General features: G+C 47.3%; 1 protein-coding gene across 1 annotated transcript; it reads right to left on the bottom strand.

The window, feature by feature from the left end:
* Window positions 1–1,394: 1,394 nt before the first annotated feature.
* Window positions 1,395–2,174, bottom strand: LOC109750769 (putative F-box protein At3g52320). The gene has a single exon (XM_020309721.1). The coding sequence runs from the start codon at window positions 2,172–2,174 to the stop codon at window positions 1,395–1,397; it is 780 nt and encodes a 259-aa protein (XP_020165310.1).
* Window positions 2,175–16,280: the final 14,106 nt, after the last annotated feature.

Genomic DNA, 16,280 nt, shown 5'->3' with positions numbered 1-16,280 from the left:
CTGCATCGCCTACCCGCTGCTACATCGCAGCTCAAGGCCGCCGGGGTAGCTCCATTGTAGCACCGCCCGCTGCATCACGGCTCCGGGCTCGCCGGTGAAGCTCCGATGCAGCGCCGAGTTCTAGGACTCCGCACGGGCGCTGCATCGCACCACCAGAAGCCACCGACAAGCTCTCCGCTGCGCGACGCCTGATGCTGCGACAGCGACGGAGTACTGCGATGAAGCTCACGGCGGCCGACTTTTGATGCTGCGGCAGAGCAGCGGCAACAGCGATGCAGCAAATGGTGGTCGCCCGTCGTTCTCCCGCTTCAAAGCGGCGATTGGGTGAGGGGCGTCACCATGGGAGCTCTCCCAGCGTGAGGACCGGAGTGGAAGGGGAAAAAGGAATGGAGGAGAGATGCCCGGCTGTGCGAAAGGATAAGATAAGCCTTGACAGGAGAAAAGCGGTGGTGGGTCTCACGGGACACGTGTCCATCGTGGGACGCGGCTTGCAATTCAGGAGTTTTCATCCGGCTTAGAATAAACATTTTCCAAAAGAAAACGATCGACTCACGAGAAGAAGAAGAAAAAGAAAATGAAAACGGCGTGCTTTAACGCGATTCCGTTTCGATCGATACTTCCGCCGATCGATTTGCAGCGGGCGCAATCAACGCACCAAGCCCAACGTACGACACGAAAAAATGGGACCGCACGCGGTGTGCGCGTGGCTAATCAAAGCTTCCGTGTTTTAGAAACAAAAATGATTGACTCTCGCATCAGCGAGCTATTCCCTCCGTTCGAAATTACTTGTCGTAAAAATGGATATCTCTAGACATATTTTAGTTCTAAATACATTCATTTCCGAACGGAGGGAGTACATATGACGTCCTCCTAAAATCCCTAACACCTCTGGTTCTAAATTCCCGCTCGTGGATGAGTCACTCCGAGACGCCAGGTCCCTGCCACCGAATGCACCCAAAAAAACAAAAACTAGTAAATCAAATCCGGCGGAAGGACGATATGGGGCGCTGGATCTTTGCCGAGCCGAAACGCTCCAAGTGCGAGCTGCATAAGCCGACAACCGTGCCATGGTCACCGAGCAGTTTTTCTGTCACATCTGTGCATGATGTCTCATTATGAGGGTCATAGATTTGTAACTGTGCTCCTCGTAACACAAATAATACATATCTAGAACCGTAGTAGAAGAGCAGCTTTGAACTGTCATGCAACACCCTCAAAGGTATCATCCGACAAAACATGGGAGCATATGGGAGCATGGATGGCTCCAATGGTATCGTATATGCCTTGATCCAGATACTCATATCAAAATCAGTCAGGAGCCATATGTTTTGTATACCCATGATCGGTTTCCCAGTTCTTCTTTTCAGCCATATACAAAGTGTCCTTGAGCTCGCCTAAGCTGATATCATGCCCCCAGATGTCCACATTTGATGGCCTTTGATATTATTCTTCCACTCCTCGCTCTCGATGTCAAAGCGGAGTACATAGTCCATGCCCTGTGGCTTCGCCCTTGCCAATAAATACAACACACCATTGACGGTTGCAGCATAGTTTTCAAAGCTATCGTATTTGTAATGCAATGGGTGTGATTTCCTCCGTCTCCACCCGTCACCACCCCCTATTGTGTAAACCTCACAATAACACCCGCTAATGTGGTCTCGGAAGCGCACAGTCTTATACGCGTCTGACGGGACGGCACAACCGAAGCCCCAGGCTTTATTGTCTTCTAAGCGGGTGACAACCGCCTCCATGGTGCCAAGGTCGATCAACCCGGCAAAAACAGCGTTGCCCGGGTAGCTATCCAGATAGCCGGTGACACATAGAATGCCATCGGGGCTCGTGGACACCGGACTCCAACACCCACGCATGTCGCTGATCAACCTTAGGACTTCGCCATCCATATCGATCAGCCGCAGGCCCTCACAGGGATTGGAGTACACCACGAGGAATGGCTCGGCGCGGGACTTGTGCGCTCCGACGAAGGCGGGGGAGGTGACGAGGGCACGCCACTCCTTGGACACGCACCGGAACCGGCGCACGGACCTCTCTGGGATCCTGGACAGGATATCGGACACGAGCTCGTTCGGCAGGTAGACCGGCGATCGCGTGTTGGTCAAGAGAGCCCGGAACAGCGCATGCGCCCGGTGAAGAAGACCGCCCAGCGAGGACGCCATGATCCCCATATGGTTTGGCTTCGTTCCCGGCGGCCGGCCACGTCGAATTTGTCCGGAGATTTCTGAAGGCCGGCCTTGCCCTATGTCTTTTTGTTCCTTGCAATACGTAGGTAGGGCGAGATGACCGGATACGATGTCGATCCGTCGTGCGTTTATAAGCCGTGTGGGAAACAATCTCGATGTATTCGCATGGCAGCCAAAGAGACCGCGTGGTGATGCGGAAGCAAAACCGTAACTCTCACGAAAGAAAAAAACAGAAAACGCGTTCTTTTCCATTTCTGAGAGGCACGGCCGTGACTCTCGCGAAAGCACACCCGTGCCTCTCGTGGAAGTAAAATCGTGACTCACGCTGAAGGAAAGAAAAACAGAAAACGTGTTTTTTTTTTTCGTTTTCGAGAGGCACGGCCGTGATTCTCGCGAAAGGGAAAAAAAGAAAACGCGTTTTTTCGCGCAAATTATTTTTTTCAAAATTTTTTTGATTGAAAAGCTAAGGAAGACCGGTGGAAAACCAAAACGTCGAAAAAAACAAAAAAACTGTTTAAAAACCGAAAACGCGTGCGGAAAAATAAAAAAATCCGGAGGGAGCGCCCAGAGCGCGACACGTGGCGAATGGCTGGGAGCGCACCAAGTGGCACTGATCGTTGCGAGGCTCCCGAAGGAGCGCTCGTTAACTAGTTGCTCTCTGGTTTTCTTCTATTTTATTTATTTTTTCTTTGTGTTTTCTTCTTTTTACCTTGGGTCTTATATCTGGTTTCCTTTGGTTTTTCTTTTCATTTTTCTTTTTCTTCGGGTTTCTTTGTTTTCATTGATTTTTATTGTTTTCTTCTTTTCTTTGTTTCTTTATTAATGTTTTCTTTATTTTATATTTTTATATTTTTGGTTTCAACACATGTCAACTTTTTTCGCACACAATGTATACTTTTATATATGTTTTTTAAAATGTCGGCGGGAGTATTAGATACATATGAATTTAGCAGAAAATGCCTTTCTGTGCCACAATATATTCATTCATCTTTAATTCTTTGTAGTACTTGCTCCCAAGTTCCACACTATATTCAGTAAATGTTTAGATTATCCTTCTTAGAGCTGTGAGTATCCTTTCTTGAGCTGTGAGCTGAAAGCTATTCAGAACTGTAACTTGGTCTTCTACATTATTGCCAGGAATATCTTCTGATCCATTCCCTCGCCAGCATAAATAATGTGAGACGAACTAATGTTTTCTACTGTAGCTACGATGGTAGCATCTGGCTATAAGTTGTAACATTAGAGAGTTACGGATTGTAAACATTAGATGCATCACCATCCTGGTCCGCTCACCTGCGCTGCTGGGCTTGAGCTACCGTTATGGCAGATTGGATTCTAACTCAATTTCTGCATTGGTGGCATATAGGGGAAATATTAATCTGAGATAGATACATTTTGGATAAATGCACCCTAGACAGGGCCGTCTCCAGAAATTTGGGGGCCCAGGACGAAAATCAAAATAAGGTTCTAAATTGTCAAAATATAATCATATAATTGAATAACTAATATAAGTAAAGCATACTTTCACTCAATTACATAATTTCAAATATGTGTTATTTGGTACAATATTTAGAAATATATTATATACTAATGGTAAAATAGTAAATATGGTACTAAAGAAATAAACTTATAAACTCACCTCACTTTCTACCAAAAAGCAGCACTCGTCTAGTATTCCTTGAAATGAAAGCTTTTATCATAGTTTTGTATTAAATGTTCTCCCAGCTATCATTTTCATGTGCTATTTTCGTCAACCCATTGAGTCGTTTGGGATGCGATAGCGCCCTTTTGGGATCAAGCATGTGATTCAAGATAGTTTCTTTGAGGATACATGGTTGATGATTCTTTCTGTTTCATAACACAAACACAAGTAAATATGAAATCAATTCAAGCTCTATGAATTATAGCCTTTGTAGCTAATAGAGTAAAATAAGACTTCATCTTGATGTAAGATTTTGAAAAAATGGTTAACAAAAAAATAGCCTACACTAGCAACATAAATTGGGCCTAGTATAAAAGGACTTACGTAGACAAAGGCGGCAAGGGCCGATGCGCCGTGCCGCCGTATAACTATGCCGTGGGGCGTGGCCGACCGGCGGCCGCATAAGCACGTCTGACCCGACGTCTGAGTCGAGACCTCTGCTATCCCGAGGGAAACTGCTGCACGCGATCGGATCGGGAGAGCTAAGCGGGAGTCACGGAAACTAACAGGCAGGCTGCCGGGCTGTGTACGCGCATATATTTGTTGATTGCAAAACAAAAGTGCTAGAGTGGGCTGCCGGCCTGTGTACGTGCATGTTTTGTTGGTTCATTGCCATTTATTTTTTATACATATATGCGTATTATTTGCTGGACTGGGGCCCCCAAATATTTGGGGGCTCTGTGCGGTCGGCCAACTTGGCCTCCCTCATCAACGGGGCTGACCCTAGAGGTGCCCCCGGATACAGTTGGTACTGTTCTATTTGGATTTCTGAAACGCATAGGCACACCCAGCTTGCAATCTGTTGGAAAAGCAATGTCTCACTCTCGCTGCTCAGCTGCAGCATTTCACGATCAAACAGCACAAAATTCAATCGAAATCTACTACACAAAAACATGAGCAACCCAGATGAGCAGTGGCGGAGGACGGAAACAAATTAAGGTGGGGCAAACTCTGAAGCTTAAAAAATGGCCTGATGCAAAACAAAAGTAGAACATACACACCAATAATGCTAGCTAACTCGCTAAAAAGACGGACTTCTTCCTCTGCGCTGCTGACGCGGGACTTGCTTTCACACGGGGAGTTGATGCTAGCTATATGAAATAAATAAAAGCGAGACCGTAAAGGACCAACATGGGTCCATCAATAAATGACGCCTGCTCCATGTGAGAAACACTGTACAAAATGATCCCTCCATACTTCGAAACGGCTCTTTATACCTCTGGACGCAAATCGCTAGGAGGACGAACGGTGCAGATAATATGGTAATGTGACCTATAGTTGGTTTTCCAATTCTTTGGTTCAGCCGTGCACAAAGCGCCGTTGAGCTCACCTAAGCAGTGATCATGCCATCTGAGTTTCACATTTGGCGGGCCTCTGAAATTATCCTTCCACTCCACACTCTCGAGGTCAAAGCATAGTATAAAGTTCATGTTATATCGGTCATGCGCCAAGAACAACATACCATTGACCGCTGAGTGTAATGGTCAAAGCTAAAATGTTTGTAACAGAATGGTCGCGATCCCCATCCACCCCCATCTCCTACTGTATAGACCTAACAATATGCCTGTTCTTGAAAGCGCGCCATCTTGTACGTACCGGACGGGACGGCACGACCGAAGGACCAGTGCCCACCAACTTCCAAGTGGTGACGAGCACCTTCATGGTGGCAAGGTCAATCACCCCGGCGACATAACTGTTATCCAGGTAGCCGACAACACATACAACTTCAGCAGGCCTCGTGGGCACAGGTTTCCAGACTTAACGCATATCTACCTCACCTTTGCTCGAATAGTAAAGAAATATCGATGTTGCTCACAGGAATTCCCCAAAGTTTTGTGTATATTTTATCAAATGCAGCTAAACAAACGATGAAACATGGAAACAGCCCAACGAAATCTACGGCACAATGAAACACATCAGCGAGCAAAAAACATGCTGGCTGGTGACTGTATATATATAATGCATAGTTCTCCGAAATGATTATTTCAGATAAAGCGGAAAGAAGATATCGGCTGTTGGATCTTTGCCGGGATAACACGTCCCAAGTGTGACCTACAAAAGCCGACAACAGAGCCATCATCACCAAGCAGTTTCTTTGTCACATCTATGCATGTCCCTTCATAGGGATCATAGATTTGTAGTATCGGTGGTCTTCCTAATTTAGCCCCTCCAAGACCATCACTATAACAGAAGAGCAGTTTTGAACCATCGCGTAACATACCCAAAGGTATCAGCCAACAATACTTGAATGAGTCTAAGGGTATGGATGGGCTCAAAGGTACGGTATATGCCTTGATCCAGGTGCTTTTATCAGAATCAGTCAGGAGCCATATGTTTGTACATTCATGGTTTGTTTCCCAATTCTTCGTTTCAACCATGCACAGAGCGCCGTTCAACTCGTCCAAGCTAGTATGCCATAAGATGTCCAGATTTTGGGGGCCTTTGATATTATTCTTCCATTCCTCACTCTCGAGATCAAAACACAGTATGGAGTCCATGTCCTGCCGCTCCTTCGTCAGGAAGTACAACATGCCATTGCTCGTTGGAGCGCACTTGTCAAGGCTGTTGATTTTGCGACACAATGAGCGTGATTTTCTCTGTCTCCACCCAACACCATCACCTATAGTGAAGACCTCACAATTAGTGTGGTCGCGAATGCGGACAATCTTATATGCGCCAGAGGGGGTGGCACGACCAAAGCCCCAGGCTTCGTAGCCTTCCAAGCGGGCGGCGAGCACCTTCATGGTGGCAAGGTCGAGCAACCAGGCGACACTAGTGCCATTCCTCATTAAGCCAATGGCGCATACAGCATCATCTGGACTCGTGGACACAGGCATACAAATCTCACTCATATCACGGATCACCCTCACAATGTTGCCGTCCATGTCGACCAGCCGCAGGTGTTCGCCCAGCTGGTTGGCATGAGAGGCCACCACGAGGAACGGCTCGGCGCGGGACTTGTGAGCCGCGGCGAAGACGGGGTCGGAGACGAGAGCGCGCCACTCCGTGGACACGCATCGGAACCGGCACACGGACTTCTCCGGGACCCTGGACAGGATGTCGGAGATGAGCTCGTTCGGCAGGTAGGCTGGCGACGGAGCCCGGAACAGCGCCCACGCCTGGTGAAGAAGAACGCGCAAAGTGGACGCCTTGATCCCCATATGATATGGCTTCCCGGCGTTCGGCGAGTTCACGCAACGCCGAATTCCAGGTCGGGTCTCCTTGATTACGTATACCTTAGGATTTCGGTCAGAGATTGCTGAAGACCTTGAAGGCTACGGGTGTAGGGCGTGATAACCGGACAAGGCGTCGATCCGTTTGTTGTGCGTTTTATAAGCTGAACGAGGACAAGTCGTGCCGTATGGGAAACAATCTCCATGGGTTCGCATGGCAGCCCCGTACGTGGCACATATATGCATTGTACTCCCTCTGTTCCGAAATATAAGTATTTTTAGAGATTTTAATATGGATTACATACGGATGTATATAGATATAGTTTAGAGTATAGATTCACTCATTTTGCTCCGTATATAATTCATATTAGAATCTCTAAAAGAGCTTATATTTAAAAACGGACTGAGTACATTGCAAAGGGATCGCGTGGTGATTCACTTGCATCTAGGTGGACGCTATGCGTCGGCTGGATAATAATCCTGGAAGATCGAGCGCCCAGGCAGCCAACCGTCGGATCTCTCCGCGCAAGAAGCTGAGCCTTTGGCTCGCACTTTGCAACACGAGCCTTGTTGCGATCTCCATCAAACATTTTTTTGCGACTGTAAATAAATTCTCAAATCCCCTTCTGCAGGCCCGTCCACTATTGCAAATCGCCGACTTGCAACAACTACACAATGTTGTGGTCGTTGCCATAGAAACATAAATGCCTATCCACCGGGAGCATCATCGCCACAACATCACCGATGTTGTTGTCGTCGCTGGTCGCTGCAGCGTAACATCACTATCGGCCGTTGCCTTCATGGAAACATTGCCAGGAACATCACCGGTGTTGCTTTGTCGCCATCAAAGCAAACAGCGGCGCTGGCGACACTCATCGCATCACCGACGACTCCATGCAGCAAAGGTCATGCAACACTGGTAGTAGCGGCCGTCCATGGTGGCTCGTAGGGCCGGCCCTGTGATTCAGGGGGCCCTAGCCGCGGAGGCGAACATGCCGAGCTAGCGCCGCTGGAGTCATTATCCCTCGACGACATGCTCGAGCTCAATAAGCACCTCAATAAGCAGAAGGAGTTCATCCACGGCTTGGTGGAGCTGCTGAAGGAGAGCCTCGACGACATGCCCGCTGAGCTTAGTGAGCAGGGGGAGTTGACCGCCGGCTTGGTGATGCTGCTGAAGAAGAGCATTGCCTCGGAGAAGAAGGCGACCGGCGAAATCCTGCAACTTCTGGAGGACAAGGCGAAGCTCTGCCACGAGCTCGACCTGCCGAAGGAGGAGAATGCCGGCTAGAAGAAGCTGCATGAGAATAGTAGTTCCTCGATGAAGATGCTGTAGGCCCTCATCATGAAACAGAAGGAGGAGTTGGCGAAGCTCCGCATCGAGCACCCGGCTGCTGTCAAGGTACGTAATGCGGCCGTGGAACAGATGATGAAGGCTCGCATCGAGAAATCCCGCGTTATGGACAGAATGAAGAAGATGGCGGAGGAGACGCGCAAGGAGATGGAGGTCGTGGAGGCGATGAAGAAGCAGTTATGACTCTGCGGCCAGCAACCCTTCATGTAGTAGAGAGCAGCGCCCCAGACTTGTGTGTGCGTCTTCCTTCTTTTGTTGGGGTGATAATCTTCCTTCTTCTTTTGCTCCTGTGTTTCTTCTTTTGCTTCGGGTGTTTCGCCACACGTGTCACGTTCTCTGCGAGGCATGAATAGAACAATGCTAACAATAAGATGACTAGCAAATTAGATCATTTTTTATCGCCATATGGCACTGGGCTGCGGTGTTTCGTGCTCCTCCATCGTAGTACTACTCCAGTGGAAAACTTGAGTATACCGCACGGTTCTTTGCTCCTCCTCAGGTCGTCGGCACATTTATACGAGCAGTCAAATAACAAGGCCCTGCCATCCAGCAGTAATGAGCTGTCAAATCACAAAGGCCCTCGCCTCTCTTGAAACCGACCAAGCTAGACTACCCCGCCCTCTATCCTTTTAAAAAATGTATACTTTTGTACAGTAGTAGTATCAATGGATTGCTTCATGGAGCAAAACTAACAAGATGAAATTAAAGTAAAAAGGTGGTACATATAGAGAGCGCTCGTCGCCAAATTATGCATGTAGTACTATTAAAAAAGCTAGTACGTGCTCAAATGGGGTGCTAAATTCTATTAAAGAAATTAGCATACCTATTTAATTCTTGGGTTCTTATTATTTATGCCACTAGTTGTGTATCACTACTCAGTTTTGCCATTAGAAGTTACAACTACTAAAAAATGCCATCGATCCGTGAGATGCCTGCTCAAAAATGCAATTAGATATATATAAAATGCCATCGTTAAGTTAGATGTTTGCTCAAAAATGCCATTAGACATTGTTATTTTCACGTCAAACCCGTTGACCATGTTATATGAGAAAAATAAGCCGATTCTCACAATGATAAGTGTGGCCCCGCTTGTCAGGAGTAACCAAGCGAATAATTTTACAGGGAAATGAGAACGTTGTTGGGATCAAGTAGGCCCCACACTTTATTTTACTATAGTGAGATAGAGGGAGAGCTGGCATGTTTGTCCATCGGTATTTATGTCATTGTAACGGACGTTGCTTCGGTGCCTTAAGGCACCTGCCTTTGGGCCTATGACAGGTGGGCCTAACAGGTGGCTGGCCCACCTGTCATAGACCCAAAGGTAGGTGCCTTTAAGGCACCGAAGCTCAGTCCCATTATAACATGGCAAAAGAGATTTGACTCACAATAATGATGTCCAACACAACACACCCCTCAAATAAAACTAAGCACCATGAAATTCTTTGACAAAACTAAGCACCCTGAAATTCTTTGACAACTAAAGTGCTGGCTATATGATGTTCGCCATATATATTGTACGTATATAATGTGAAGAAACGAGTGGTAGTACTATACCAACTAAAAGATGAACTGTAAGAAATACTAGTACTATGCACGTACTGAAGAGTTAAAGTAACGAGAAGGAACATAACATAGTTCTGCTGGGGGCTCAGCACAACACACCCCTCAAATAAAACTAAGCACACCTGAAATTAAACTAAGCAACTAATCCGGTAGACACTGCATTAGAACCACCATGAGCAACGACACTGCCACCTTACTCGGACTCCTCGTCCACGTGCTCGACTTCGTCCTTGTCCCTCTTCCTCTTGGCCGATACTTCTTTGCTTGAACCGCACACTTGGCTCCTGCTCTTCATCCAATCCTTGTAGATATTGAAACAAAGGTAGGCATCCATTGCAGCATAGTGGATGTGGTCTATATCTAGTACATTCCACTGCCATGCACGATGAAACTTGGGCGGAGGTTCCTTCAGTTTACCGTACGAAGGATGAACCATGGCTCATGCCAGGGTCAGCATTGAAGGCTGATCACGGGAGGGCACCGGCCCATTCTTCTGCAGGACAAAGGGGTTGCCTACAACGAGGCCTATCCGACCCAGGACCGTTCTGTCGTTCGTAAAGTCTACAGTAACGAATTTGACTAGGCCGCCCTTGAGGAAGTTCTTAAATACCTCGCACTCAACATCGGCATGGCATATGTGGTAGACCAAGCATAAGTCATGCACGCAAACCTGGATCACGGCGGGCTTCATCTTCTTCCTCCTTTAGATTCTTCTCTTTGTCCAGGGTTGTTGTGTACTCAACATCTAGCCCAACGACCCTCTCATCATTTGAGTTTTCGAACATGCGTCTGAAGCGGGCAAGGCATCCTTTCACCGTCGCGGAAGAACAGGTGTAGATGACGTCGAACTCATCGCCGGTGATGGTTCTAACCTTCTACTCACCGCCGATCATGGAGATTTGGGACGCCATGGATTTGGGAGGAGGGTTAGGATTAGTGGAACTGCCGTCATGTGAAAGGACGGGACGACTAGGAGCGAACTGCCGTAATGTTAAAGGACGTCCGGGGACGAGTAGGAGCGAACTGCCAGCGGTTTTTCGATTGTAAAAATACTGAGTGGGACGTGCGAATGGCAGGGTAGTGGCTTGCCTGGTGGATAAATCGATTCATGCACAGTACTATGGGGGCCAGTTAGATATCATGTCTACTCGACGCCCAATTAAATGGCTTTCGATGTCATGTCATGCGTTGGGAAAATTATAGGTGATACGAAGCTTTCCATTCTCCCATGATACGGGCTTCCGAGAGCCCTTGGATCTGAGATCGAACGGTTGCATGGCGTGATTCTAGACCTATGGGTGAATATCCTATCCTGGAGGGTTATTCTGCAAATTTTCAGCAACTTAGCATGCGACCGTTCAATCTCAGATCCAAGGGCTGCCAGCAGCCCGTATCATGGTCGTGCCTACCACGACCGTCGCCTCGCTCGCGCGGTCGCGCCCTTGGAGATTTAACACGGTGCGTTAGGCTATATGATGTTGGCATGTCATACATAGTCATCACTTAGTCACTCATACAACAAGGTTAGCTATAAGGTTGGCTATAAGAGTATTTATTTTACTTCTCTCTATCTCTTTCTTCGTAGTACTTATTGCATTTGCCAAGGAGTGACCTCTTCCAATGAAATGGTGCTTAGATGAGGTGCTAAGGGCATTAAATGGCTTAGCAACTCAAGTCCCCAATGCATAGGTGCTTAGTTTTTTGTTACTAAGTTTGCTTCATTTAATTAGCTATAGACTCAAAATTTTCTTTTCACCTAGGTACACGCGCTTAGCACCATTTCTTTCTGGGGTCACCAGACTAGTCTCTCTCTTCTTAATTAACTTTCCACATCAGACTTTATGCCTATGTGGCAGGCTTAGCACCGGTACGAGCAAGTACAATAGTGGGCAATAAGCCCACTTACATGGCATTTTTGCATATGTGGAGGAAAGAGGTAAGGAAAAAGTGGAGGAGTGGGCTCTCATGCAAGAGCCAGCCTCTACATGGTGGAGCATTGGGAGAGGAACATGTATACTAGACCATGGAGGTGGTCAAGAATCGGGAGACTCACGCCGGTCGTAGCGCCGCAGTTCAAATGATAATGGCAAGTCAAATCACGGGGCCCCACCTGCCCAGTAGTAACTCGCTGTCAAATCACACAGCCCTACGTTTGCAACAGCCTACTCCCTCATCTTCTCGCGTCTCTGTCGAACCGACTAGGCGGAACTGCCCCGCCTACCGCGCGGGAAAAGCCACGCCCTCGAATTTTAAATAGTACTCCATGGATTGCGCCATGGAGCAAAGCCAAGAAAACGGCGGTACACATGTACGGAGTATACAACACGCCCGTCGCGTTCGCGTCACACCCCAGACGGTCTGTCGGTCTGGCACGCCGCTCTCCGAATGGAACGCGCGTCATATTGAGTTTGCACACACATGTGGGACTACAATTGAGAACCGACCATAGGCACAGTCCCCAGCCCCGCAAGTCGGGTGAGTTAATAGAAGAGAGAGACGAGCGACTAGAGAAGTGTTGTACAGACGTTGGTGCCTGGATGATCCCTGCATGACACGGAAGATCAGTTTGTCCATGCATGTGACCAGATTTCAGCAGACACGCCTGGATTGGCTATCGTCTACATAACGTGCAGGGCTGCAGGCTGTGTTGTACAGGGCTGTAGTTCTGATGAGAAATCTAAAAAAAGGTTTCTTGTCATCTCGCAATATTAGGTGTCATGTGCTTTGGATCACTGCGAGGGTTAAACAACGACAACTGAGTTCCTCCAAGGCGCTGGTCATTGGGGGCACATGCACGAAGACTACTCGGCTGCCATCTAGGTCAAGCTGGCTATGTTAATTAGGACATCCATTGATGGACCTCTTTTCTACGAGTTTATCTTTAATTTGAGCTTTGATCCTCGTCTAGTTTGTCCGTCGGGATTCATGTTGTCTCCTTTGGGCAGTGAGGTTATGGTTTCTTGTCATGTGGCATTTTTTCGTGTTATATGTTATAAATCTGGTGCTTCAGATCAAAATGACGACAACTGCGCCTCCGGGGCACGTGCATGAAGACTTCTCAACAGTCATTGACGAGGTCAAGCCGGCTCCGGTAGACAAAAGTAAACTAGTACTCCACTATATAGGGAGGAGCCTCCGCGCTTGCTTGCTAGTGTTGCTCTCTTCACACTGTCTCGTCCTCTCCAGATCTAAACACGACAGCGGTGGCCACACTCTCTCTCTGCTCTCCAGCCGGATCCTCTCCGCCGGGGAAGGTGAGAAGGTGCAACGTTCATGCAGTCGTCCTCGGCAACGGCTCTTACCCACTGCCAGCGCGTCCCAATCAGCGTGCCTTGTCGTTCTCTCCCAAGCACCGCTGGCTAGGGAGGGCCTCCGACCCCTTCTTCCTCGCTGTCGTAGTGTGGGTAGATCCGGCCTCCCGCCGCCCACCTAGCGGCATCCCGGCGACCCTCAGGTATAAGTATAACTTCCTTCGAAACCGGCCTTGCTCTACTTCCCGAGCTCCTGACGTCGCTGCATTTGTATCTTTTACTATTTCTCAGGCCCCCTCGTAGATAGGATCGATCGACTATTCGAAAGCCACCTAAATTTTAACTGTTAAGAGGTAAAACTAGTTCATGCACTCCAATCTAGTACTACTTGGTTCAAACAAGGAAGAAAGGGGGTGGGGTGGGGGAAGATTTGTTACCTGAATCTAGGACTTGGTCGAAAGAGGAAATAATGGAGGCGAAAAGTAGCAGAGACTGGCTATCCAACTGGTCTCTTGGTCTAATAGGGAAATAAAGGGAAACACAGTACAAACTCAATATAAACCCGATCTATTGGTTGAAAAGGAAAGAAAGTGGGGATTGGGGGACAAGTCAATAGAGTAAGTCCAGCACTAGATTTGCTAGCCTCACACAGTATAAGGTGGCTATACCGAACAAAAATGGGACCAACCCAGATATCTTGTTCTGATGTTTGTTGCCCCGAGCCACTCTTATGTAATGCCACTGGTAAAATGTAGCAGTCATACTGTTAAAAGTAAGGACACGTTAAACAATGTTGTTTTCAATGTAATGCCTCCAGTAATATGAATCAATGGCACTTTTTTTCATGTCCTGCTAAATTTCCCATTAAGATAAGTTGCTTCTTTTCGTTAGAAATGCAACTGTCCTGGTCCGCCTACTCTCTCGTGCCCAAATACCAACTCTGTAGCAGTTGTTAATGTAATGTTGCTGATAAAATGAAGCAATGGCACCACTAAAGTAATGTCGTATTTAGGCTAGCCAGTGGGGGTAACATAAGCGGTATCATGCACTTGGGACTTGCAAACATGCTTATGTGACAAACAATTAAAGAAGAGAGAGAGAAGGTTCTAGTAACATAGGTAGATACCGTATCATAATTAATGTTATGCTAGTATGTGTCATGCATGGCAATAAATGAGACGACATATGATACTATTATATGATACTATGCACTATAGATGTAGTAGTATCATACACTAGTATCATATGCATGATACTAGTGTATGATACTCCCAACTATGACCAGCCTTAACGGCTGTCATAGTTAATCCTAATGCCCACACTAATATCTAGCAATGTTGCTGCTTTAAAAATTGCTACTGTCCTTGTAGGATTGCCATTCAGATAAGGAACATGTTTCTTTTCATTTGATGTATGTTTCATCACTTGTTAGTCACCCTCCTTCCCACCTTTTTTGTGCAAACAGAGATATACATTTCACGCTTGACCTTAGTTGAACTGCACAAATGATATCCAAATTATAGTTGAACATTCCAGGAGCTTCACAACCAACCTTGATGTTGCTCAATTTTATTGCAACTAATGAATAAGAAGCCAGCTTCAGCATCCCAGTCTAAGCACCCCCGGCCTCCATCCTTGCGACGCACGGTACACCTCGTTTGCCACCTGCTCGACCCTAGTGCCACTGATAAAATGAAGTAATAATACAGGTAAAATAGAGTGAGTGTCCTCTCTATCATTTCATTTCCAATGTAGATAAAGAAAGTGCTTCTCTTTGTTAGTATATGTTTCATCAACTAGTCCCATTGTTAATGTTTAAGCATTTCTGACTAGGGTGCTTAATTTTAGTTGATCTGCACAAAAATAGAGATTGGAATGTCTCAAGGCCCCTCCTTGTACTACCGCTGTACACTGATGTTCATCACTGGCAGAAGGTGTATCAAGGGGACTTGGGTCGATTTCCAGTATGAGGCGTACCGTATGAGGCGTCGCAGGGCCCATCTCGCCCTCGCAGCATGGCATACTATGATACTATCACAATATTTTCTTCTATTTATTAGTGTATGTTTCATCAACTAGTGCCACTATAATGTAATCATGCTTTTTCATTATCTGTGCAAACAGGGTTATTCAGCTGCATTTTGGTGGAACTGCACAAATGTACGAATGGAACCGGCATATATGCAGAGTGCGAGGTGTGCCAAGTAAAAATTACCGACACCAACCATGCTCCACGCACGCATTGGCATCCACCACCACCAGTGGGATGTGTGGCGCTCTCTGTGCATGGATCTTTCTCGGCAGCAAATCCTCTAACCAAATACTAGTAGCTTATATTGGCAGTTTTCTAGGGAGTACTCTTTTATGAAAGAAGCACCAATCTATTTTTCTTTATTTGTACACAGTGCCACAACTTGGACAAAGGTACAGAGCTATTTTAGGGTGATTGGCGTAGAACTTGGAGACTGATTGTAAGCATGATTTTCATTAGCTATCACATTGATTGTAAGCATGAGCAGATGGAAGATTAGGTTAGTGAGAAGCTTACCTTAAACCCTACCGCCGCCGCTGAAACGAGGTGAGCGTCGAGGGAACTGTGGAGAACGGCGGGGAAGCGACGTCGCGCCATCTGGCCTCCTCTTGCGATGGGAGAACGAATACTCATGTGGCTCTGGCTGGCTCTGCACCCTCACGAACGGCACACCGTACTCGATCGATTCGTTATCCTCTGGGTGCTCGACCTTCGACCTGTACGCCCACCACCTCCGCATAACTTTCGCCTCGGGCGAATCTGTCTGCTCCATCGCCCAGAGAAGATACTCGATGAACTCTAAGGACTGCGGCGTGACTGCCGCCGAGGAGTACATCGTCGCCCTCATCGCCGTCGTCTCGCTCTTTCGCATACATTGCCACATGGCCCTCACCGTCCTCGAAATCTCCCACTCATTGTCAAACCAAGTAAGGATCTCCTTCAACCTGGCTAGCTTTGTCTGGTCGCCGCCGGTGATCTGCCTGATTCGCTGCTGCATCCTCTCCATAGAT

This window comes from Aegilops tauschii, chromosome 7 (assembly GCF_002575655.3).
Source record: "Aegilops tauschii subsp. strangulata cultivar AL8/78 chromosome 7, Aet v6.0, whole genome shotgun sequence".
Lineage (NCBI taxonomy): Eukaryota > Viridiplantae > Streptophyta > Magnoliopsida > Poales > Poaceae > Aegilops > Aegilops tauschii.
Note: the sequence above shows the minus strand (reverse complement) of the source record. Positions and strands in the feature narration are given on the sequence as shown.

Excerpts from the sequence above, each read along its gene's own strand:
- LOC109750769 (XM_020309721.1), bottom strand. The coding sequence starts at position 2,174 with ATGGCGTCCTCGCTGGGCGGTCTTCTTCACCGGGCGCATGCGCTGTTC.